This window comes from Neoarius graeffei, chromosome 26, assembly GCF_027579695.1.
Source record: "Neoarius graeffei isolate fNeoGra1 chromosome 26, fNeoGra1.pri, whole genome shotgun sequence".
Taxonomy (NCBI): domain Eukaryota; kingdom Metazoa; phylum Chordata; class Actinopteri; order Siluriformes; family Ariidae; genus Neoarius; species Neoarius graeffei.
Genome location: NC_083594.1, coordinates 17,333,825 through 17,359,527, shown reverse-complemented (window position 1 = coordinate 17,359,527; position 25,703 = coordinate 17,333,825). Strand labels below are relative to the sequence as shown.

At 42.3% G+C, this 25,703-nt stretch overlaps 1 protein-coding gene across 3 annotated transcripts in view; it reads left to right on the top strand.

The window, feature by feature from the left end:
• The window catches only part of si:dkey-49n23.1 (semaphorin-3D), a 152,310-nt gene that overhangs the window by 87,014 nt on the left and 39,593 nt on the right, over positions 1-25,703 (top strand). For all 3 annotated transcript variants that reach the window (XM_060910315.1, XM_060910316.1, XM_060910317.1), the window contains 5 exons: positions 15,839-16,005; positions 20,128-20,190; positions 20,536-20,655; positions 20,972-21,065; positions 23,719-23,847. In XM_060910315.1, coding sequence (XP_060766298.1) covers positions 15,839-16,005; positions 20,128-20,190; positions 20,536-20,655; positions 20,972-21,065; positions 23,719-23,847 — 573 coding nt within the window. The remainder of the gene's footprint in view (positions 1-15,838; positions 16,006-20,127; positions 20,191-20,535; positions 20,656-20,971; positions 21,066-23,718; positions 23,848-25,703) is intronic.

Genomic DNA, 25,703 nt, shown 5'->3' with positions numbered 1-25,703 from the left:
CAGATGCCCTTCCTGCGCAAAGTCCCTTCCCACGCCATGTGGCGCATACTGTAGGGCGGCGCCGATCTCCGTTTCCGTAGCCCTCAGCCTCTCACATAGCTAGGGTTATAGTGGGGGGCTAGTCCTCTGGTAACCGCGAGAGTTTGACTCCCCACTCACATCTGGATTGCAGCGTACCTTGCCAGATGGCAGTAGGTACCATTTTTATGATGGTCTTTGGTATGACCCGACCGTCAGTAGAACTCGCGATCTCCCGATCGAGAGGCGGACACACTAACCACTAGGACCTTCCTGCACAACCCTCCCATTTCCAGGCTTGGGAAACAACCATTCACGCATGGACGATTTAGAGTAGTCAGTTAACCTAAATGCATGTCTTTGGACTGCGGGGGAAACCCGTGCAGACACGGGGAGAACATGCAAACTCCACACAGAAAAGCCCTCACTGGCCACTGGGCTCGAACCCAGAACCTTCTTGCTGTGAGGTGTCAGTGCTAACCACTGCACCACCATGCCGCCCCTGATACTTGCATACTGTACTGTATCAAATGATCTTACTCTACAGCTACACTAAGGTGGCGTTTACATTAGACCGTATCAGCGGATCATCAGATTAACGTTTTTAAAACGATTCGCGTGCACACAGCAACGCCAATACACGATTCGCGTGCACACAGCAACGCCAATACATGGATACGCTAATCACATGACTTAGACAGCACGTAAGTTGAAATTTGTCAGTGCGGCTCAGCGCTTCCTCCTCAGCGGCTGCGCTCCAAATCACTCCGCCCTGAACATCGAGTGCCCTCTGGAGGGTGCGCACTCCGGCCCTGCGCAGCTCACAGAGCGCGCGAGTGAAGCGCACGAGCAGTGATTCGGGACTGAGCCGCTGTGTGTGTGATCCCAGTGCATATCGGGCATGCGCAAGTCACTCACCACTTGCAAGTGGAAGGATGGCAAGCCTAAAGACAATCATAACTATACAATGGCCAGTATTTGCATCTTACCATGAACAACATTAAGAATGACAAAGCAAAGCATTATATTCATACTTTTATACTCTTTAATGAAAAACAAAAAGGTGATACAAGGTGGAAACAATAGCAGGAAGTGAAGTCCATGCCGTTTTTCAGCAGTCGTGTCACATGACCAACGTGGCATGAACAACGCCAGCGAATCAGGAAGGTGGATGTCACAGCGACGTTGTCCAATGACGACGTCAGCTAGAGCTCAGCACTGCGTTTCCTCATATCTCAATGTTTACACAGCACCGGATCAGATACGAACTGGGTTGAATACGTGGGCCCTGGCGGATTCAAGTTGTTCCGCCTGTGGAGTCGTTTCCCGGCGTTTTAATGTGAATGGACAGTGCATCTGCGATGAAAACGAGACGGATACGGTCTAATGTAAACACCACCTAATATTGGTGTGACTGTCTCGTAGTAGACTATTCACCTGGGTAAACATGAACCTGGGTAATTTTTCCATTTTTCATTTCTTCTATTGTTTTGCATTTCAGGTTTTAATACAAGAATACAAATAAAGCATAGCTTACGTTAGTGAAGCATGGTCAGTTTAAACTGGTGGTAAAGCTAGGAAGGGTTATATAATGTTAACCTAGCTGACTTAAAACCTCATGTTTGAAATAGATGATTGGATGTATTCATTCATGGTCCACGACTGTGGCCTTGTCATGGTTTATTGTTCTTAAGTTCGCCAATGCGTTCCTGTCTCATAACATGGTAGTAAACTTTCCAATTATAAGGACTCTACTGCATGTTTGATGTATTCTTGTGATTCTTTTAGTTGGCTTGGGAATTCCCTCTCTGTTGGGCTGGAATGTACATGTCTGTCATGAAGCCCTAAGTAGCCCCCTGAAGAGGATACTTCATCACTGGCACTCTGCACTTCTCCCTTAGCCAATTAATCTCCATCAGCAAGTAGTGAGTCATGGTGACAAGTCGTGCTGTTTTCAAAGGCCCTGAGATGTGAAGAGGGGTTTTCTTTCCAACAAGAGAAAGAAAAAAAAAACAGTCCAGGGATAAAGTAGACTGCTGAATGGGACTTTTATGAGGGAAAGGATTAATTAATGTGACAAATCACTGGCTTCAGAGAAAGAAATAATGAAAAAATAGTTGAAGAAAGAATATCTTCAGCAAGACTGTTCAATCTGTCAAGTTAACTTCGAACACCAATATAAATGACAAAAAAAACCTCTAGTTTGTCAAAGTCTGAGACTGTAAGGACGAAAGAAATAATGTCGGGCATGAAGGAGTAATTGTTGCATTTATTAGCTGGACCACCAGGCATGTAGACGCACCAGTGTTCTTGCCCAATCACCTGTTTTTACCTGCTCAGAAATGTAAACTGTGTTAAAAAAAAAAGGGTGGCTAATCTTCTTCTTTGTCCCATAGCTAGTGAGGGCCATCACTGATGGCATTTAACAGTCCATCATTAGTGTGTCAAGAGCATTTAAACTTGGTGGAGCCCATCCCTCTCCAAGCTTGATCAATGGACAATTTAGACTAGCCAGTTAGACTGTGGGGGGAATCCCACGCAGACACGGAGAGAACATGCAAACTCCACACAGAAAGGCCCCTGTCGGCCACTGGGCTCGGACCCAGAACCTTCTTGCTGCGAGGTGACAGCGCTAACCACTGTGCCGCCCTGGTAGCTATCCATCCATCCATTATCTCTAGCCGCTTATCCTGTTCTACAGGGTCGCAGGCAAGCTGGAGCCTATCCCAGCTGACTACGGGCGAAAGGCGGGGTACACCCTGGACAAGTCGCCAGGTCATCACAGGGCTGACACAGAGACAAACATCCATTCACACTCATATTCACACCAATTTAGAGTCACCAGTTAGCCGAACCTGCATGTCTTTGGACTGTGGGGGAAACCGGAGCACCCAGAGAAACCCACGCAGACACGGGGAGAACATGCAAACTCCACACAGAAAGGCCTTCGCCGGCCGCTGGGCTTGAACCCAGAACCTTCTTGTTGCGAGGCGACAGTGCTAACCACTACACCACCGTGCCAGCTAATATGATTTGCAAATTTGAAAGCATGTATTCTATTTACAGTATGTACTGTAGGTGTGTCACACCACTGCGAAGCTCATTTTGTTTAAAGTGACACAGGTCGATGTATTAAAAAGATGACTAGTACCCTGCAGAGCTAGAATAACCCTTAGGTTCTTGAATCACATGCTGTATTGCCCGCTGCCTCATGGCTGTGAAGGAGAATGAGCTGGAAAAATGCTGTGCGCTAACGTTTACACTTGGGTACAGAAACGGCTGAAGTTTATCCTCATTATAATATTATAATGAGCAAACATGGCAGAACCGGCGGCCTCCGACACAGAAGCGAGCGCTCAAGAACCTTCAAGCTCACAGGTGCATTCAGATTTGGAATATTTCAATTCTAATCTGTATAAAAGTTAATGTAATAAGTAAAGATACCAATTAGCGTTATTTTGTAAGCTGTCATTACCCGTCACTCACTTGCCCAACAGCATCTTGGCAAAGTTGGCATCAGATGCCGCATTTGTTTTTGCCTTTTCGGCCCTCTGTCGGGGAAGCTGGCCAGCAATATTTGCTTGGCTTGTCTGCCGTGTTTTTTCCCCTCACTTTTCTGGTGCGTTTTGCCTCTGACAATGTCAGATACTTACTTCCTTAAAGCGAGATTGCTTTTCGATTTCATAAAATCAGTGAAATTTAGTTCCTTCTGAAATTTGGTCATTGTGATAGCTTTATCTTTAACAGGCCATTCTGTGACTGGGAAGTGATTTAATTTGAAGGGATTCCTGAGCAAATAATGTGCATGAAATCGCTCGCTTCGCGCAGTCAAGCAGACAGAGGAAGTCCATGAGCGCATGCGCAGATTTACCTTCTTCTTTTGGGTTTTACGGCAGCTGGCATCCACAGTGTTGCATTACTGCCATCTACAGGTTTACCTTTGACCGTGCACCGACAGTTCCATCATTCTGTCGCTAAACGAACAGCTGATTACACCGAGGTGCTCGCTAACCGCCGATTATTTATTAGTTTGGTCCTGTGTTTCCTTTCCTTCGCAACATAACGTCTTTTTGTCTCACTTTCCGTTATTCTAGTCGGTCTTTCACATTTCATTCGCACACTCACATCGACCATTTTTCTCTCCTGTTTCAAATTTGTATCCCACAATGCCTTGTACGAACAGGGAAAGCCCACCACGTGATGCAGCATGTAGTATCTTGTATCGGGTCATGGTGAAGCAGGAAAAAATAGCAGAGAATTTAGGGCCACGTGGCTCTAAATTCATTAATTGTTCTATTTTAAAAAAACTAATAAAATTGGAAGTCTGTGATTCGAATTCAGTAGCTTTCGGTTCACTAAACAAAAATAACTGGGTGTTGGGAAAATGCTTTTTATGACCTACACTTGAACAATCTGAAAGGCAGTCTAGCTTTAAAATCGTCTTTTTTTGTCGCGATTTCGGAGTCTTTGTTTGATCTGGGCGATCCGCCATGTTGGCTGTGGCTCCGTAGTCGCGACCTCTGAACCGTATTGAAACAAGATGATGCATACCAGCTACGAGGATGGGTATCAGCTCAAACAATTCAGAAAGGGGAGTGGATTAAATGATTTCTGAACTAGCACATCGACCTGTGTCACTTTAAACATACAGTACAATGACAAATTAAACACTTTGTTGTGTGTGTCAAGAGGAATCGGGGTTTACATTCTTTCTTTACTCGTTGAACCTGCTTGTCCATTGGGCGACGATGAATAAAAAAATAAATAGCATGGACATGAAATCGACTTGTCCAGGGCTCCTGATTTTCATCCCGGGAATCTGATCATTTCTTGCCCCATAAAAGTGAACGTTTATTATTTTTTCCCGATGGTCATGTACAATACTTCTGCACATATCATTTGTAGAACTGATGATCTGTGTCATACATTTTTAAGTGCCTTTTACATGCATGTTTTACTCTTTGCATAACCTGTATCATTTCACCATAAGAATTCAGAGTCAACAACACTTCAAATCTGTTTCCTTTCTCTGTGCAAACTTTCACCAACTGCCAAAGTTGATAGAAATTGTTGTAAAATCACACTCCAGCATGCTTATAGCTTCCAGAGAAGACTTCTTTTAGACAAAACACCACGTCAGCATGTAAGCATAGACGTTTCCCCCTGTGTTCTCCGGCTGTCTGGTGGACATGGTGCACACGTCAGCCGATGGTGTACAGGGTTAATTGGTACTGATTAGCCAGGGTCATTTTCTGCCTTGTTAAACTTCTTCTCCGCGGAGGGAGAGGACACAGCAAGGCATGCTTAAGCTATGAGGGACAGCGTGCATGTGTGTGTTCTGTTTGCGTAACCCGCACCAGTCCGAGTAACTGTTTCCACAGTTCCCAGCTGGGACAACATGCACATTTCTCCACATGGGTATCGGAAGACCTAATTTGTGAAAGTGGTCCTAAAAGGTAGTGTTAGGACGTATGATTGGCATATTTATTTGAGGTGTCTTTCAAATTAATGATAGCCTCTCATTGACCCCAACAGTGAGACATTTGACTGACATGTTAATCAAAATGCGCCAATGATCTGCATTTGTTTCTGGAAAGTTATATTTATATACTTGTATTTGTAAGGGTAGGCATATCAAATGAAAAGTCAAATTTAATCCAAATTGTTTGAAACTGCTCTCACGGAATTCAGAACTGAATGCAGAACAACATACTTTTTACAGAATTAAAATACGGTCATCCATTCTTGAGATATTACAAATCAAAGATTGGAAAAACTAATTATGCTAATTAGGGAAAAACATCAAATCGGTACACTCAGTAAAAAAGTAATAAAAAATTATTTCTAATACCCTCTTTGTGCTCCGTAGGCCTTTGTATTTCTCAAAAGTAGGGCCTACTAGTGTTTATATGAAAGAATATAAATGATATTCACAGCTTTCAAGGCGAACCTTGAAAAAACTGTATGAGCCACATCCAATAAACAATTCCAATTAATTTAACTGAAACTGACATTCACATTTCTGACTTCTGTTTTTTTTTTTAATCTCATTCTGATCACTAAGATCTCAATATTTTTCATCAAAACAACTACAGTTCTATTCTAAAATAGTTATGGATTTACATGAATCAGTTTCGGCGGCACGGTGGTGTAGTGGTTAGCGCTGTCGCCTCACAGCAAGAAGGTCCGGGTTCGAGCCCCGTGGCCGGCGAGGGCCTTTCTGTGTGGAGTTTGCATGTTCTCCCCGTGTCTGCGTGGGTTTCCTCCGGGTGCTCCAGTTTCCCCCACAGTCCAAAGACATGCAGGTTAGGTTAACTGGTGACTCTAAATTGACCGTAGGTGTGAATGTGAGTGTGAATGGTTGTCTGTGTATATGTGTCAGCCCTGTGATGACCTGGCGACTTGTCCAGGGTGTACCCCGCCTTTCGCCCATAGTCAGCTGGGATAGGGATACTTGCGACCCTGTAGAACAGGATAAAGCGGCTAGAGATAATGAGATTAGATGAGATGAATCAGTTTGATTTGAAAAAATAAGTAGGTAAAGCTATGAAAGCTCACTTCAAAGTCTCCCGTGAATCATAACATCAAAACTAGCTGACGGAAAATGTTGCTGAATACTTCATCAGAAACAGTGAGAGCGAGAGAACATCCCTATAAAAGTTATCTGATTGATAGTCACGAGTCATCCAGTCAGAAACTGATCAGAAGAGAGAGAGAGAGCCTGAGCGCTTTCCCGTGACTCAAAAAGCACTGGCAGTTTCCCGACGTCACGCGAGCAGAGAGTGAACTCTGTTATACCAACTTCAACCTGCCGTTACTCCCAAAGTACTGAACAGATCTTAACGAGATCACTGTCTTTGGAAAGCAGAGATTATAAGCTTTTTAATGATAGTATTCATGATAGAAAATATTCAAGAATTAAACAACGATGGGTTTGGAAACTTAGATGAGCGTCTGTATAGGCAATTTTCACAGCACGGCCAGCGAGCATCAGATATGCCTCGTAAACGATCAAGATTAAAAAAGTACAATTATATCATTTGAGTTATGACAGTCATACACATTTTTCTCACTACTAAATGATAGTGAAGAATGAAAATGGTAATTCATCTCACATATATGAAACAATCATTCGCCAAAGGCAAAGTGAATATCAGTGAATAATAACAGAGATGAAGTTGAGGTTATTATTCATCAATATTCACTGAGCCTGTGGAGCATAATTGTTTCAGTATAAATACCCAGGTGATTATTTAAAAAAAAAATCGTCTTAAAATATAATTTATTTCAAGCGCGCAAATTTAATGCGGCCAGACTTGAATATCGGTGAATATCACGTATCTATTCTGACTCACATAAAATACTTTGTTTTGAAATCGATAAAATAAATCACAATTCCACCTTACCTTTAAATAGTTTTAGAACCAATGTCGTCGCGTCTTCGGTGCCTTTAGGAACAGTGTTTTCTTTCATAATTTGTACAACCCCGATTCCAAAAAAGTTGGGACAAAGTACAAATCGTACATAAAAACGGAATGCAATAATTTACAAATCTCAAAAACTGATATTGTATTCACAATAGAACATAGACAACATATCAAATGTTGAAAGTGAGACATTTTGAAATTTCATGCCAAATATTGGCTCATTTGAAATTTCATGACAGCAACACATCTCAAAAAAGTTGGGACAGGGGCAATAAGAGGCTGGAAAAGTTAAAGGTACAAAAAAGGAACAGCTGGAGGACCAAATTGCAACTCATTAGGTCAATTGGCAATAGGTCATTAACATGACTGGGTATAAAAAGAGCATCTTGGAGTGGCAGCGGCTCTCAGAAGTAAAGATGGGAAGAGGATCACCAATCCCCCTAATTCTGCGCCGACAAATAGTGGAGCAATATCAGAAAGGAGTTCGACAGTGTAAACTTGCAAAGAGTTTGAACATATCATCATCTACAGTGCATAATATCATCAAAAGATTCAGAGAATCTGGAAGAATCTCTGTGCGTAAGGGTCAAGGCCGGAAAACCATACTGGGTGCCCGTGATCTTCGGGCCCTTAGACGGCACTGCATCACATACAGGCATGCTTCTGTATTGGAAATCACAAAATGGGCTCAGGAATATTTCCAGAGAACATTATCTGTGAACACAATTCACCGTGCCATCTGCCGTTGCCAGCTAAAACTCTATAGTTCAAAGAAGAAGCCGTATCTAAACATGATCCAGAAGCGCAGACGTCTTCTCTGGGCCAAGGCTTATTTAAAATGGACTGTGGCAAAGTGGAAAACTGTTCTGTGGTCAGACGAATCAAAATTTGAAGTTCTTTATGGAAATCAGGGACGCCGTATCATTCAGACTAAAGAGGAGAAGGACGACCCAAGTTGTTATCAGCGCTCAGTTCAGAAGCCTGCATCTCTGATGGTATGGGGTTACATTAGTGTGTGTGGCATGGGCAGCTTACACATCTGGAAAGACACCATCAATGCTGAAAGGTATATCCAGGTTCTAGAGCAACATATGCTCCCATCCAGACGACGTCTCTTTCAGGGAAGACCTTGCATTTTCCAACATGACAATGCCAAACCACATACGGCATCAATTACAGCATCATGGCTGCGTAGAAGAAGGGTCCGGGTACTGAACTGGCCAGCCTGCAGTCCAGATCTTTCACCCATAGAAAACATTTGGCACATCATAAAACGGAAGATACGACAAAAAAGACCTAAGACAGTTGAGCAACTAGAATCCTACATTAGACAAGAATGGGTTAACATTCCTATCCCTAAACTTGAGCAACTTGTCTCCTCAGTCCCCAGACGTTTACAGACTGTTGTAAAGAGAAAAGGGGATGTCTCACAGTGGTAAACATGGCCTTGTCCCAACTTTTTTGAGATGTGTTGTTGTCATGAAATGTAAAATCACCTAATTTTTCTCTTTAAATGATACATTTTCTCAGTTTAAACATTTGATATGTCATCTAAGTTCTATTCTGAATAAAATATGGAATTTTGAAACTTCCACATCATTGCATTCCGGTTTTATTTACAATTTGTACTTTGTCCCAACTTTTTTGGAATCGGGGTTGTAATTCTTCCTCTCCTGTGGTGACAAAGCAATTGGCTGCCATTTTGCCGAGTCGCTCGAGGCAATTATCGAGAAATAGTCCAGATTTCTTGACCACTCAGTGTGCGCGATTTTCTATAATCACCTGCATATTTATACTAAAGCTTATTATCCAGAGTTAGACGAATAATAATAATAATAATAATAATAATAATAATATTCCACCCAGTAACTGAAAGGGTCACTGTGCTTGCTCAGGCAAATATTTTGGTTGCCAGGGCAGGATGTCGAATTAACAAGGTTAAAAGTGACAACTAATATAATTTACCTCACAAGAACGACAAGTTAATTATGTCTATTAATGCATCCTGTGGAAAATCAGCGAGTGCTGAAATCCCTGAGAGGGGTGACTAAGTGTTTAATAGTTTTTGAGTGCACTGTACTGTACTTTGCACATTTGTTTCCACATTACTTTGTAATCCTGATTCTGAAAAGACTGTCGAGGATCTGTACATACTAATTCATTTATCGAGTAGAATAGTTTCCACCGACGGCCAAACCCCGTCCTTGGTTTACGCGTAAGCGCAGAAGAGTTGCTTTGTACCGCAGAAAAATATATGATCCATGGAGCATTTTACATTTAAACAAACATATCAAACGAAAAGTTATGTTTTGTGAAAGTCAGTAGGGAGTAGGGTTTTTTTCTTTCTCTGGTTGTTGGCAGAGTGACACAAAAATAAAAGCTGGTGACCGCCAAATCAGCAGCTTCCTGAACTTGTCAGCCTACGTATGAAATACTGTATCGATACCCTCGACACGTAATCTACTTGACCAACCAGTGATTTGTTCACTACTCTTATCTCTTTGGAGCTGAGAGTTTTGCTGACAAAGTGCTCCAAGATCAAATGAACTCTGTATCTTTTCCGCTTTGTAAAACAAACTTTAACAAAAGTGTCGTGCTGTTTAGTCTGTCCACTTGTAATGAGTATTTTAAATAAGGGACAATTTTAGATAAATTGTCACGTGACTGAGAAACCTCATCTCATCTCATCTCATTATCTCTAGCCGCTTTATCCTTCTACAGGGTCGCAGGCAAGCTGGAGCCTATCCCAGCTGACTACGGGCGAAAGGCGGGGTACACCCTGGACAAGTCGCCAGGTCATCACAGGGCTGACACATAGACACAGACAACCATTCACACTCACATTCACACCTACGCTCAATTTAGAGTCACCAGTTAACCTAACCTGCATGTCTTTGGACTGTGGGGGAAACCGGAGCACCCGGAGGAAACCCACGCGGACACGGGGAGAACATGCAAACTCCACACAGAAAGGCCCTCGCCGGCCCCGGGGCTCGAACCCAGGACCTTCTTGCTGTGAGGCGACAGCGCTAACCACTACACCACCGTGCCGCCCTGACTGAGAAACCATTCAGTATAAAGTGCAAAGTCTGCTCTCTCTTTTTTTTTTTTTTAAATTCAACTGGTTTCTAATTTCGAGAAGATACCAATATCAGAGTTTTGGTTAAACGGCTGAATACTCAGCGTCATGGTTAAAATTGGCCCGCGACATCGGCTTTACAAATTTTCCTTTTCAATTCACAGTATCAGATGATCAGTGCGTCTCATCCGGTAATGGTAATGGTTGCACATTCTTTTGGAGGAGTGAAGCCGTGTGTGATAAAGTGAACTGTAAACAGAGAAAGGAAAAAATGATGTGGGTTAGAACAAAATTCACCTTCTTTTTGAGGTATTCGTTCATTTTGGAAGCCGGCACGCTGCAGGGTCCTGTGGGCTGTTTTTTTTTTCCCCCAGCTTAAATGTTTGACAAATAATGGTTTAATAAATCAGTCCAAGAAACTTATCATGTTTCGAATTGGAAGACCAACTGTAATCTGTGTAACATGAATAGCATATAATTATGGTAATGCATGGTAACCATGTGCTGGAGGAACTTACATCCATCCTTCAAATTTGGACCATTGCTGCAATTTTTTTTTCACCGCTACTAATGTAACGTGGGGGTTGATATGAGAGGACACAAATATGTAAACTCAGCATGGGCATTATTTAGGTAAATCCAGAAATCATGATAGTGCATGACAGCACGTAGACAATCTGGGTGATCACTGAAAAGTTCATAACCATAAACAGTAACACAGACAAGGATCTCAACACTGAGGCCCACTTTACACGGAGACGGTAACAAAAACAAAAACGCAAAAGTCCGTTTTCGTTCTCACTTTTGTCCGCGTCTACACGACCGTTTTCAAGGAGGAAATCTGTGTCTATACGGTGACGCATAAATGTGTGGAATTCAATTGGATGTGCATGCCAGGCGGCTAGGTGGTGCTGTGAAAGACCTCCGCTATGTCTGCACGCATGTGCAACGTCTTCCGTCTTGTCTGATCTGCGCCGCGAAAACTTTGACTGCTCTGGCTATGGTAAGTAAGAAAGTAAGTAAAAAAGTAAGCGCGTACTATACCCGCCTCTGTTCATTAACGGTATATGTGCAGATTCGGTATAGATGTTCGAAGGACTCCTGGACGTTTATTAAAGCTGCCAGAGCAGCTTGAAGGTCCGTTGGATCGATGTAATCAGACATGCTCTTACTTTTTTACTTACTTTCTTGCTTCCCGGGCTGGTATGTACAGTATATGACATATGTATGACGTAAACGCGTACCCGACGTGAGCAGATCCGAGCAGAGTTTCGGGTATTGGGTAGTTTAGACGGATATGCAACGGGGGCCGTTTTTAACTTATCCACTCTGGAAGGCGTTTTCAATTTTTTCCATTTTTCAGCCTCGGAAACGCCGTCCCCGTGTAGACGAAAGGCACTTCCGATAAAATATTCAGTCGTTTTTACCCGACAGCGTCCTCGTGTAAACGGGCCCTGAATGTGGGATATAAACTTGGAAATCAGGAAAACAGGCTTAGTAAAGCCACACAACACAGGAAACATGAACAGCGCATCCGTGACAACTATGAATTTGATTTCTATTGCATCAAATCAGGAAGTACGAAAATAGCTTTATTGGCGCTACAAATTGAATTTACATCAACTTAACTTTACAAACCTGTGGCTTTGGGCGGCACGGTGGTGTAGTGGTTAGCGCTGTTGCCTCACAGCAAGAAGGTTCTGGGTTTGAGCCTAGTGGTCGACGGGGGCCTTTCTGTGTGGAGTTTGCATGTTCTCTCCATCCCTGTGTCTGAAATCGTTCTACGGAAGCCGCGAGAGGCCCTTTATATAATCTTTTTTTATTCGCCTTGTTATCCCGAGATAACGACATAATTAATTCAGGATCTCGAGAAAACAACACAACTAATTTGAGATCTCGAGAAAACAAAACCGTTATTCCGAGATAACGACATCATTAATTCAGGATCTCGAGAAAACAACACAACTAATTCGAGATCTCGAGAAAACAAAACAATTATTCCGTGATCTCGAAAAAACAAAACAATTGTTTCATGATCTCGAGAAAACAGCTGAGATTTCTAGCACAGCTGCGCCCCCCCTGACTAACTTTGAAATTATCCTTTATTAAAAGACTTAATGCAATCTCTCCCTGTGTCAACCCCTGATCAAAATATTGCCTTATTAGGTGATCGATTATTCCAGACATTCTAATGACCAAAGTTGCGTCTATACAGAATGAGAAATAGCCCCAAAGTCAGCATATCACAAGTCTCTTGGCGCACCTGAATGAACCATTTCTCAGCTGTTTACTCGAGATCACGGAATAATTGTTTTGTTTTCTCGAGATCTCGAAATAACGGTTTTGTTTTCTCGAGATCTCGAATTAGTTGTGTTGTTTTCTCGAGATCCTGAATTAATTATGTCGTTATCTCAGGATAACAAGGTGAATAAAAAAAAGGATTATATGAAGGGCCTCTCTCGGCTTCCGTATCGTTCACTAGAAAAAATGCTTTCGGACAGTACTCCGTCACACCGTGTTATACATCATTACTGTCGCACAATTAAAACGTGCCAGATCAGTCGGCTGGTGGGTTTTCATCTCATCTCATCTCATTATCTCTAGCCGCTTTATCCTGTTCTACAGGGTCGCAGGCAAGCTGGAGCCTATCCCAGTTGACTACGGGCGAAAGGCGGGGTACACCCTGGACAAGTCACCAGGTCATCACAGGGCTGACACATAGACACAGACAACCATTCACACTCACATTCACACCTACGGTCAATTTAGAGTCACCAGTTAACCTAACCTGCATGTCTTTGGACTGTGGGGGAAACCGGAGCACCCGGAGGAAACCCACGCGGAGAACATGCAAACTCTGCACAGAAAGGCCCTCGCCGGCCACAGGGCTCGAACCCGGACCTTCTTGCTGTGAGGCGACAGCGCTAACCACTACACCACCGTGCCGCCGGTGGGTTTTCAAAATGATAAATACATGCATGTGTTTTTTTTGATAAATCCATATTACACTGAGTGCATTTCCCACATTAATCAATACAAAGTACCTGCATCTTTCAGTTCTTTTAAACAAAGGCTGAATACTTTCTTCTTTGCCGCTGCCTTTAATTAAAGGCTTTTGATTTGATTTCTTTCAGCGCGACCGCAATGCATGATGGGATATATTGCTTGGTTAGTGACCATCGGTTGGACACTACTTTTCGTGATGCATTGTGGGATACTTTGAGTGCACTATATAGAGTGTAAATAATCCTCACGAAGGTTTCGGACAGCACTACAAAATGGGTACCCGACTATATAGCGAGTATGGAGCGATTTCGGACACAGGGGTTGTCAAAACACGCGTGCGCCCTCTTTCGAATGCTGACGTAATCAAGCCGGAAGTTTTGTTTGTTTTGATAGCAATCAGGAAAGTTTGAAAAAAGTAGGCAGTAATCGTCATTTAAACTCGTTTTCGTGCAATATTTCATTTGGAAAACAGTTTTCAAAATGGCGGCACTGACACCTGGCTGACACTTCACATTTCAAAGTCTCGCACAAGTCTCGTGAAGCTCGCGCGGATAAGCGACGCCTTCCGTGGACCAAACGAACTAAATTCAACACGGCTGAAAACCGAATAGGCTGATGAGTATAATATTTAATTGCGATTAGTTGCCAATACGAGTCACGATATAAGGTTACTAAAACGGAAAACGTAATTGAATAACACGCTAATTAAGAAATAAAGCAAGTTTAAAAACGACTTCAGTTCTCCTTTAATATGCACTGAACTCTTTAGTCATTTCACCTCAGTGCTTTTATGTACCTGTTGATTTAACAATAATAATAATAATTATTATTATTATTATTATTATTGAGTGCACTATATAGGGTGTAATAATTCTCACTATACATTCGGACAGCACTACAAAATGGCGACCTCACTGTATAGTCCACTATATCGTGAGTATGGAGTGATTTCAGGCACAGGGCATGTCTGTGTGGGTTTCCTCTGGGTGCTCCGGTTTCCCCCATCATCCAAAGACATGCGGTTAAGTTAAAGGGGTACCAAATATAATATATACAGTTGCTGATGTGACAAAGTAACATATTCTTAAGTATTCTATCAAATTTATATACTAGAAAACAACGAAATATCTTGGTAATTGTAAATATAATAGTCGGTACGCTAAACGGCACAAGAGTCGCCATTTTTAAAAGACCGTGACGTCGGCCCTACCCACTGCACTAGGAGAGAAGCGTGTAATCATGGCGTCGGGCGCATCAAGTGAAAGCAACAGCTCTGTCGAATCATACGAAGAGATCCCGCAAAAGGCACGTCTGGAGGATCGTTATGCTTTCCATCGGTCCTGTTATTACACCCGAAAGCAACACACTGTGGCATTGTGTAGCCGATCACTTACAATTCATCCTACTTTCCGATTCACACGTGCTATTCCCAACCTCAATGAGCCAACACAACTGGGCACATACATACGTCATGAGTGTTACGCAGAGAAAATGAACGTGCATTCTGATTGGATAAAATTAATATCATGGCGGGCTGTTCAAACTGCAGAAATAGTTTGCTCGAGCTACTTTCAAAACACTATAACTTTCCAACCTTAGAACAAAAAACTTTTGTAAGTCTTGAATAAGGTTCGTTAATGTGTGATTTATTGTTATAGTTACTCTATATATTGCCCTCTGTTCCCCTTTAACTGGCTACTCTAAATTGCCCATAGGTGTGAATGGTTGAGAATTGTCTGTAATAATCCAGGAGAAGGCGGCACGGTGGTGTAGTGGTTAGCGCTGTCGCCTCACAGCAAGAAGGTCCTGGGTTTGAGCCCCGGGGCCGGCGAGGGCCTTTCTGTGCGGAGTTTGCATGTTGTCCGTGTGGGTTTCCTCCGGGTGCTCCGGTTTCCCCCACAGTCCAAAGACATGCAGGTTAGGTTAACTGGTGACTCTAAATTGACCGTAGGTGTGAATGTGAGTGTGAATGGTTGTCTGTGTCTATGTGTCAGCCCTGTGATGACCTGGCGACTTGTCCAGGGTGTACCCCGCCTTTCGCCCGTAGTCAGCTGGGATAGGCTCCAGCTTGCCTGGGACCCTGTAGTAGAAGGATAAAGCGGCTAGAGATAATGAGATGAGATGAGAATCCAGGAGAAGGCAACAGGAAACCACTACTGTAATTCTTCCCTAGAAACTTTGATGGCTGGAGCTGTCAGAGCGGCCACGTCATACGCCATGGACCTGCCATTAGGCAGAACGCTGAAGAAGATTGTGGCGTTATATGTCAATCTCAAGCCACTAATCTCTTTCTCATTTCATTCCTCAGAGCTGTGGTCCAGGAACAATTCAGCCATGTTCCGGTACAGTGGAGCAGGTGTTCACGGGTATTATGAGGTTCTGCTGTTGGATGAGGATCGTGGCTGGCTGCTGGTCGGAGGAAGAGACCATGTCTACATGCTCGACTCTGAGAACCTGACCAAGATTATCCACAAGGTTACAACACAGCACCCCCATTTTGCTCCAGCAGCTTTCACTAGAACATTATGCTTACTGTACATCATCGTGACGCATACTTCATTCGACACGTCCTGAGAAGACAGAAGAGATTGTTGGTTAGAGTTGCATGATGGTACTGCATGCCAGTGTGCATTGTAATGTCAACAGGTCCAAGTGTGTGTTCTTGTTGATACTTACCCAGAGATTTCTTGGATAGAAACTCTCTGACCTTTATGTGCTTATTTGTTTTCTCACTCAGTGGTGGCAAAATTTTCCCAATTTGTTCTGATTATTATGATGTATCATGAGGCTGAAATGACTTTCATGTTTGTAATGAATGAAGGTAAGGTTTTGCTTGACCGATAGTGTAGGAACTGCGATAGTGAATACCATGTGTGAACTTCTGGTACTATGTACAATCTACAGTCCTCAAACTGGCAGCAGTTCTCTGGGTCACTAGCTGGTAACAATTTGCCACTCAAAAAAATTGCATAATTTCTGAGGCATGTGTCACACCAAGGCCTGCTGTGGGATAGACTAGAATTCAGGAATCAATATGGTCTCAATTATGTACTTATAGATTCAGTGAGTAGGCTTAATACTGCTTGGGTTGAGGTTGATCAAATGGACATATTTTTAATCAGCCAAGACAATTTGCTGTTTCCTTTTTTCGTTTTGCGCTGGACCTACATGGGGCGGCGGAGTGGTTAGCACTGTCGCCTCACAGCAAGAAGGTTCTGGGTTCGAGCCCAGCGGCCGACGAGGGCCTTCCTGTGTGGAGTTTGCATGTTCTCCCCGTGTCTGCGTGGGCTTCCTCTGGGTGCTCTGGTTTCCCCAAAGACATGCAGGTTAGACTAATTGGTGGCTCGAAATTGACCGTAGGTGTGAACGTGAGTCTGAATGGTTGTTTGTCTCTGTGTCAGCCCTGCGATGATGTGGTGACTTATCCAGGGTGTACCCCGCCTCTCGTACGCCATAGTCAGCTGGATAGGCTCCAGCTTGTCCGCAACCCTGCAAAGGATAAGCGGTTATGGATAACGGATGGATAGAACTACATGACTAATATACTATCTCACCCCAATCTTTGCATTATTTGTTCAAACATCATTAAGCTATGCAGTTTCATTCGAAAATACATATATGAGTGATTCCACGCTTATGGGTACTGAAATGGGGACATGAACTTATTTTTAAAAATTCACCTAAAACCATTTCTTTTTTTACCATCAGGTCACAAAACATGTAATCTTTAATGAATGATATGTTAAAAGATAACTTTAATTTTCTGAGATGTAATAAAAACATATTTATATGCCAAAGTCAGAACGTAACAGAAGTGTTGTGGACATATATATTCTCAATTTTAACAATGTAGAATTACTTTTTGAAACATAGGAAGGTGATGTTTTAGCAAATATAATTAATAAACATGTGTAGTAGAATAAACATACACATTCTTTCAATAAGATTAACATGGTATATAGCTAGATTGTAATTAATTTGTAACAGACGCGAGATGGACAATCGTAACAGAAGTAATGTAACAGACATCATTTTGGAACTCATAGGCTTGACTTTGGCATATAAATATGTTTTTATTACATCTCAGAAAATTAAAGTTATCTTTTAACATATCATTCATTAAAGATTACATGTTTTGTGACCTGATGGTAAAAAAAGAAATGGTTTTAGGTGAATTTTTAAAAATAAGTTCATGTCCCCATTTCAGTACCCATAAGCGTGGAATCACTCATATGCTATTTACCAGCTGGGAGGTCCGTATCGTGAAATACCATGACCGAGGTCTTGAAAGTATTCAAGGCCGAGGTCATGGTATTTCACCATACGGACCGACCTTAAGCTGGTAAATAATATATTTATTTTTTTCTTTCCCAAATTCTAACAGAAAACGAGAGCGCCCGAAAGGGGAAACCGAGCCGAGCTGCCATTTCGAATCCTCATTCACGGCTGTAATGCAAATTGCTTCCTCCTCGGTATACAAGTGCACTTCCATGGCAGGAAAAAAACTACATTGTGCCGCCTATGTAGTCCCCTATTTATACAAAATTGAGTCATTCAGGATTCAGCCATGTTTTTGCTCGGCGTTAGCAACAGTTCCAGGTTTTTAGCTTTCTCCTGAAATGTTTTCTTTTATTTCTTCTTCCTCAGGGTAGTAAAACTCGCTTTCGCTGTGAAGACCGTCGTTATCGCTGTCCATGCTGTAAAATTAATGCTATTATGCTGAGAAATGCTGGCAAACATTTATAAGATTTTTGATAAAAATCTTATAAATAAATCTTATAAAAAAGATAAATGTTGACAAAAATTGCTACTATGTTTGTTGTTGTTGTGAACGAGCGAGTCACCAGAGGTCCGTAACCGGGGTCCGTACCGTAAGATACGGACCCGCTCGCCAGCCAATCAGAGTGCAGGATTTGATGAAAACCGCACCACGAAAAAAATGTTCTTATCAAATGCGAACATCTGTATTAGCAAATATAAGCTCAAAGTTTGGATTTTCTAGGAAATTCCAACAGCAAACTTCAGATGTGAAACATTCTGGTTCCCTTACAAAAAATCATAACGTTACAGCAGTCAGCTGCACTCTAAAGTCGTGTTCATGATAATGGATTACAGTAAGTCAAACTGTTTAGTGAAGTTCTTAACACAGACCCCTGCCCTGCGTCGTTGAGAGTTTTTCCCTACTGAGACACAAAGGAGCCAACTGATCAATGGATTATTAAGCCCTTAATGAGTTATAGCAGTTGTGCTGATGTTAGGGAAAGCATAACTCCTGTTTTAGCTACTTGTTAGCTAAATTAGTCTTGTAGTTACAGCTCAAAACTAAAAAAAAATTTAAATACCTAGCACCAATCATGACTTGGTTAATTGATCACATTTATAGTAATGGTTTGTTTGGGGTTTTTTAATGCATACGTATGAAACTATTTAACTTTATTCTCATTAGGCCTGTTTTTCATTGTCAGTCACTGCTAAGCTCTTTTCAGGGTGAACCAATTAACACTATTAGTCATCACTTTGGTTTTTATCCCCCGCTGGCTGAAAGGCCCGAAGGGGGATTACCGTATGTCGTGGCGAAGTCTGTCCATTTGTCTGTCTGTCCGTCCCGGAAAGGGTTCTCACTTCCTGAAATCAACTCCTCTCACAATTTTTGGAGAAATTTCACGAAACTTGGCAAAAAGCTTTGTTATAGGAGAGTAATATGCATATTGCAATTTCTTTTGCAATATATTGTAGCAGGGGATATTGTGCTCTCAGAGCATTCTTGTTATAGCAATGCAATCGCTCCAGTTCTTCAGTTAAACTTATTTAAAAGATATCAAAATACAAATAGGGCAGCACGGTGGTGTAGTGGTTAGCACTGTCGCCTCACAGCAAGAAGGTCCGGGTTCGAGCCCAGTGGCCGGCGAGGGCCTTTCTGTGCGGAGTTTGCATGTTCTCCCCGTGTCCGCGTGGGTTTCCTCCGGGTGCTCCGGTTTCCCCCACAGTCCAAAGACATGCAGGTTAGGTTAACTGGTGACTCTAAATTGACTGTAGGTGTGAATGTGAGTGTGAATGGTTGTCTGTGTCTATGTGTCAGCCCTGCGATGACCTGGCGACTTGTCCAGGGTGTACCCCGCCTTTCGCCCGTAGTCAGCTTGGATAGACTCCAGCTTGCCTGCGAGCCTGCACAGGATAAGCAGCTACAGATAATGGATGGATGGAAAATCTTGTTCTCTTAATTCTTGGAAGTTTCTACAATAATATAATATTATAAACACATGTGCACACCACACACACACACACACACACACACACACACACAAATCCTCCTAATGGTAGCTGTGTGCATAGGTGGGAGTGTAAATAAGACATGAGGGAAGTCGGACTGCCACTAAAATCCCTTTTTATAAATAGCAGTCACTCTGATTTCAAATTGTTACTTTCAAAGGGACCTGGAATTAAGAAGAATCATCCGTTTTGTTTTGTTTTTTCGACAGACTGAGACATGTGCATAAAGTTTCATGTTGCAAAAACAACCACACGTTATTGTTCAGTACAAACTGTGTGTTTTTCACGAAGCCCTGGGAAAACGGTCTCTGTCCTATCCATTTTTAGATCCACTGGCCAGCTGGAAGGGAACATACCGAACGCTGCAAACACGCAGGGAAGAATCTGTTGGTAAGTAAACTTCAAAAGGTTACAAAAGTTCAACATCGCCCAAAAAGCATCTTTTATTTTTAGTGCAATATCTAGTTTGGTGCCATATTCTCCTACTCTCTGATGTACACAAGAGTAATGAAGTGTTATTCATTAGCCTTTGAAGGGATCGTGCGAATTAAAAACCATGTAGGGAGGTAAGTTCACTGTCCTCGCCTTTGCCATGTCTCACTCACAACATCAGAACTATCAAAGGGAGTATTCTGCAGTGATTTAAAGCTGTAAACTGTGGTTTACATCCACCTCATTCTGCAATCGCTCATCTGGATCCAGGCTTTCATTTTAGATTCTGTTTTATCTCCCCAGACTGACTGTGCCAATTTTGTGAGGCTCCTTCAGCCATTCAACAAAACTCATGTGTATGCATGTGGAACCGGAGCGTACCACCCGAAGTGTACGTGTATTGACCTGGGCCACAATGTCGAGGTGAGAAAGTCACCCTGCGCATGGTACAATCTGACATTTTCCAGCTCTCTCTTTATCCTGCCTTTTTATATCCACTGACAGTCAGGGATCATTTTGTCTTTTATGGCTTGTGACAGACCCACAGGTGGCATGAATCGGACAACAGGACATTTAACGTCTAAATTTAAGCGGACTGCTTTTTCAGTGTGAACACCAACAGGAATGAATAACACCCTCAGTTACCTACTGAGAAATATTGACTGAGATGTCTCAGCTAACAATGAAGGCACTATTTACAGAAGGTTAAGAGGGTGACATGGTTGTCTTTGTCGCCTAGGAACCGGAGTTTAGACTTCTGAGCAATGCTGTCGAGTCCGGGAGAGGGAAATGCCCCTTTAGTCCACATGAGCCATTCACTGCTCGACTCACCGGTAAGCCTGCATCCAAACTAGACTGCAACTGATTTTTTTTGCATTTTTTAAATCAGTATTTCGACGAAACTTGTACTCGTATTTCATTTTTGTGTTTGTAAGCACACCGATACCATTTAAAATAGAACAATATCAAATTCAAATCAGCAAAATATTGCATTTCTGTTAATATAGATATGTTATTTACCAGCTGGGAGGTCCGTATCATCAAATACCGTGACCGAGGTCTTGAAAGTACTGACCGAGGCTCTCTGGGCCGAGGTCAGTATTCAAGGCCGAGGTCACGGTATTTCACCATACGGACCGACCTTAAGCTGGTAAATAATATATTTATTTTTTTCTTTACCAAATTCTAACAGAAAACGAGAGCGCCCGAAAGGGAAAACCGAGCCAAGCTGCCATTTTGAATCCTCATTCACGGCTGTAATGCAAATGGCTTCCTCCTCGGTATACAAGTGCACTTCCATGGCAGGAAAAAAACTACATTTTGCCGCCTATGTAGTCCCCTGTTTATACAAAATTGAGTCATTCAGGATTCAGCCATGTTTTTGCTCGGCGTTAGCAACAGTTCCAGGTTTTTAACTTTCTCCTGAAATGTTTTCTTTTATTTCTTCTTCCTCAGGGTAGTAAAACTCGCTTTCGCTGTGAAGACTGTTGTTATCGCTATCCATGCTGTAAAATTAATGCTGTTCTCCTGAGAAATGCTGGCAAAAATGTATAAGATTTTTGATAAAAATCTAAAAATAAATCTTATAAAAAAGATAAATGTTGACAAAAATTGCTACAATGTTTGTTGTTGTTGTGAACGAGCGAGTCGCCAGAGGTCCACAACCGCATCCTACGGTACGGACCCGCTCGCCAGCCAATCAGAGCGCAAGATTTGATGAAAACCGCACCGAAAAAAAAATAAATACACTTACTGTCCACTTTATTACATGCACAGTCATACAATTATCCAATCAGCCAATCATGTGGCAGCAGCACAATGCATAATAATAATAATATGGGGCGGCATGGTGGTGTAGTGGTTAGTGCTGTCGCCTCACAGCAAGAAGGTCCGGGTTCGAGCCCCGTGGCCAACGAGGGCCTTTCTGTGTGGAGTTTGCATGTTGTCCGCGTGGGTTTCCTCTGGGTGCTCCGGTTTCCCCCACAGTCCAAAGACATACAGGTTAGGTTAACTGGTGACTCTAAATTGACCGTAGGTGTGAATGTGAGTGTGAATGGTTGTCTGTGTCTATGTGTCAGCCCTGTGATGACCTGGCGACTTGTCCAGGGTGTACCCCGCCTTTCGCCCGTAGTCAGGTGGGATAGGCTCCAGCTTGCCTGCGACCCTGTAGAACAGGATAAAGCGGCTAGAGATAATGAGATGAGATGAGATATACATAAGCTCATAAAAACTGGACAGTTGCAAAAGGGAAAACCGTAATCTTGTCGCTTTGCAGTCTTCAACTATCCAGTTTCAGTGAGCCTTTGTTCAGTATCGCTTCAGATTCATGTTCTTCGTTGACAGAAATGGAATCCGATTCAGTCTTTTGCTGTTGTTGCCCATCTGCCACGCGGTTTGATGTATTTGACATGGATTGAGAAGCTTTTCTGGTCGCCTTAGTTGTAAAGAATGGTTATTTGAGTTACTGTAACCTTCCTGTAAGCTCAACAGTCAGGCCATTCTCCTCTGCGGCTCACTGGAGGGTTTTTTTTGTATAAACTCTAGAGACTGTTATGTACAAAAATCCCATGAGAACAGTAGTTACTAAAATAATCACACCAGCCTGTCTGGCACCAACAACCATGCCTTGGCCAGAGTCACTGAGCTCACATTTTCCCCCATTCTGATGTATGATGTGAACATTACCTGAAGTTATATCAGTTTACTATGTATATTGAAATGCGAATTACCCATAAATGTATATTAATCATACTTATAGACCTACAGCCATGCAAGAGTTACATGGAACAGTATTTATTAGGCATTTAAAATACAACTTGAACTTTAGGATGAAAGAAAGCATAAACCATGCATTATATCATATCCTAATGTATTTATGAACACACATTCATATATCTAGAATAAGTCAGTCTCCACCCATGTATGATATATTTGACTTGAGGAACTGTAGTTTATAATTCGTGCGCAGCTGTATGACGAGTGTGGGAAGCTCGCAACACGAAGAAATATCAGCACTGTCCTTGGCTGATGCTGTCGTGGCCTATAATTTCTTGGCTAATTGGTGAGATAAAAGCCGCACATGCTTTTCCACAGTCAGGAAATGAAAGCTAACCACTTGATTTCTAATTTTTGTCATTTTTTTAAAACTACATAACCCCATGCTCCATGGGGAAAAGGGTACATAAACCATATGCTGCTTAATTAAAGACTCCTGCCTGGACTATGGAGTTCTGTTCGCATCATTCATTCGTCACTGAACCAAATACTGTTTAATTAAAGACTGCTGCCTTGGCTACGGACTTCTGTTGTTATCATTCAATCATGCATTGAAGGACAGTCTGGAATAAGTTCAACTTCCTAATTATATAAGAGCCTATAAGCATGAATTATTTCGACGAAGGAGCCAGAATTCAAAGACGGGCCAGTTAAGTCTGAGTTCATGTATCCCATGCTTTAAGTTTCACATGTCTATTTCTTTTTCTTTAGATGGAGACTTGTACGCAGGAACGTCAGTGGACTTCATGGGAAACAATGCAGCCATATTTCGTAGCTCTGTGCACACAACCAGTCAGCACTACATTCGCACTGAGGCTTATAATGACCACTGGCTCAATGGTGAGATTCAGAAGCGAATAAGGCATGTTGTTTTTGATGGTCTTTTATCCAATTCGTGAACAAGGAGCAGGGTTTCAAATTTATAAAAATGTATTTCAACATATCCGAGCCATCAGAACAAATTTTTTCAATGTTTTGAACACTATTTAAATTCATAGCGTAACTATGCCTTATCGAAACATTTTAGCCACATGACCTTTGTGTTGGAATGAAAATGCTTAATTCATGTACACTTTATTCGAACACTTATCATGGTAGCCGCGGGGTCTTAAAAGTCTTAAAAAAGTCTTAAATTTAATATTACAAAATTAAGGCCTTAAAAAGTCTTAAATTGCTTTGCCCAAGTCTTAATTTTTTAAACAAAGGTCTTAAATTTACTCATACTATTCTACAATGTGAAAACGTGGGTTTTGCGTAACATCAGTGAATTTCTTGGAGTATGCGCAAAGAAAGAAACAATATTGATACATTTTCGCCCCGGCGCAATCGTCGGAGTCCGTGGTGGAGAGGAGACTCCGCGAATCGCAGCATGGGGAAGTGTCGTTTTAATCAGCAGTGGCTTTCAGATGAAAGATATCGTGATTGGGTGAGGGAGGTTCCTGGAAGCGACGTTGAAGCAAGATGCCGTGTTTGTCGAAAGACCTTCAAGTTGTCCACTATAGGTCATTTCGCTTTAGAGTCTCACATGAAGAGCTCAAAGCACATTGCATCTGCCCTCCACCGCCACCAGCCCATCGCTCAGTTCTGCACGGTTCAATCTCCGAATGCACCTGGAGTTGGCATGAGCACCACTGTCGAACGTCAGCAGCATCAGCCAAGCCAGGCATCATCGGCAAGGCTAGCAACAACACAAGGGCCGAGCAGTGGCATGATGGGTGTCGGTGGAACCCCGACACTTCGGGCAGAGGTGCTCTGGATTTTAAAAACAATTACGGAACACCATAGTCATAATTAGTTTAGAGACAGTTCTTTAGGCCTTGAGTTGGGCCCTCGGTTTGGCTTTTTGACTGGTGAGTGCACACCATTGTACCAATGTATTGGTACGCCAATTGCATTTTTGTGCATCTTTAAGAGACTTTAGGCTTACCTCTTTTCTATCGATCTATCTATCTCTCTCTCTCTTCCCATCTATCCCCCTCGTCTCTTATCTATCTATGCCCCTCTGTATCTCTCTCCCTCCCTCGTTTACAAGGGTACAAAATGTAAAATGGTTGAAGCAAGTGCTGGGAAACTAAGACAAAGAGTTTGTCTGTTTAGAGTGTTGTGAATGTTTTGATATTTTATTTAAAAAAAAATACACCCACATCACTTTTTTATTTTAAGTATCATCTCTGGGTGCATGGTCATAATTAGTTCAGAGACAGTTCTTTAGGCCTCGAGTGAGGTCCTCAGTTTGGCTTTTTGACTGGTGAGTGCACACCTTTGACATTAATGTGTTGGTATGCCTATTGCATTTTTGTGTACCTTTAAAGGGCTGATGACACGAATATGACTATGCAATTTCGTAAATAAACTATACAACATGGCAAACATGTTAGATTTCTGTTATAATTACGTGAAAAGAAGCTGTTGTTACGCAAATATCCAACTTTTAATTGCACAGCGCAAGAAAACTGGGTCTGTGGCTCGCGGCCATGTTGTGACGTCAGCAGAAGAACACGCTGCGGTTCACTGGCTGTTCTACTCTGGTTCTACTCAATGGAAATGGCGCATGAAAACGCCGGTGAACTCTCTAGTGCTAGCTCTTCCTCTTCTGGGAGTCTAGAATTGTGTTGATCTCTTCCGAATAGAATCTATGATAGCCTACCCTCTTTACCCTTTGCCTCTCGTTGCTAGGCGACAGTTACATGAAAGCC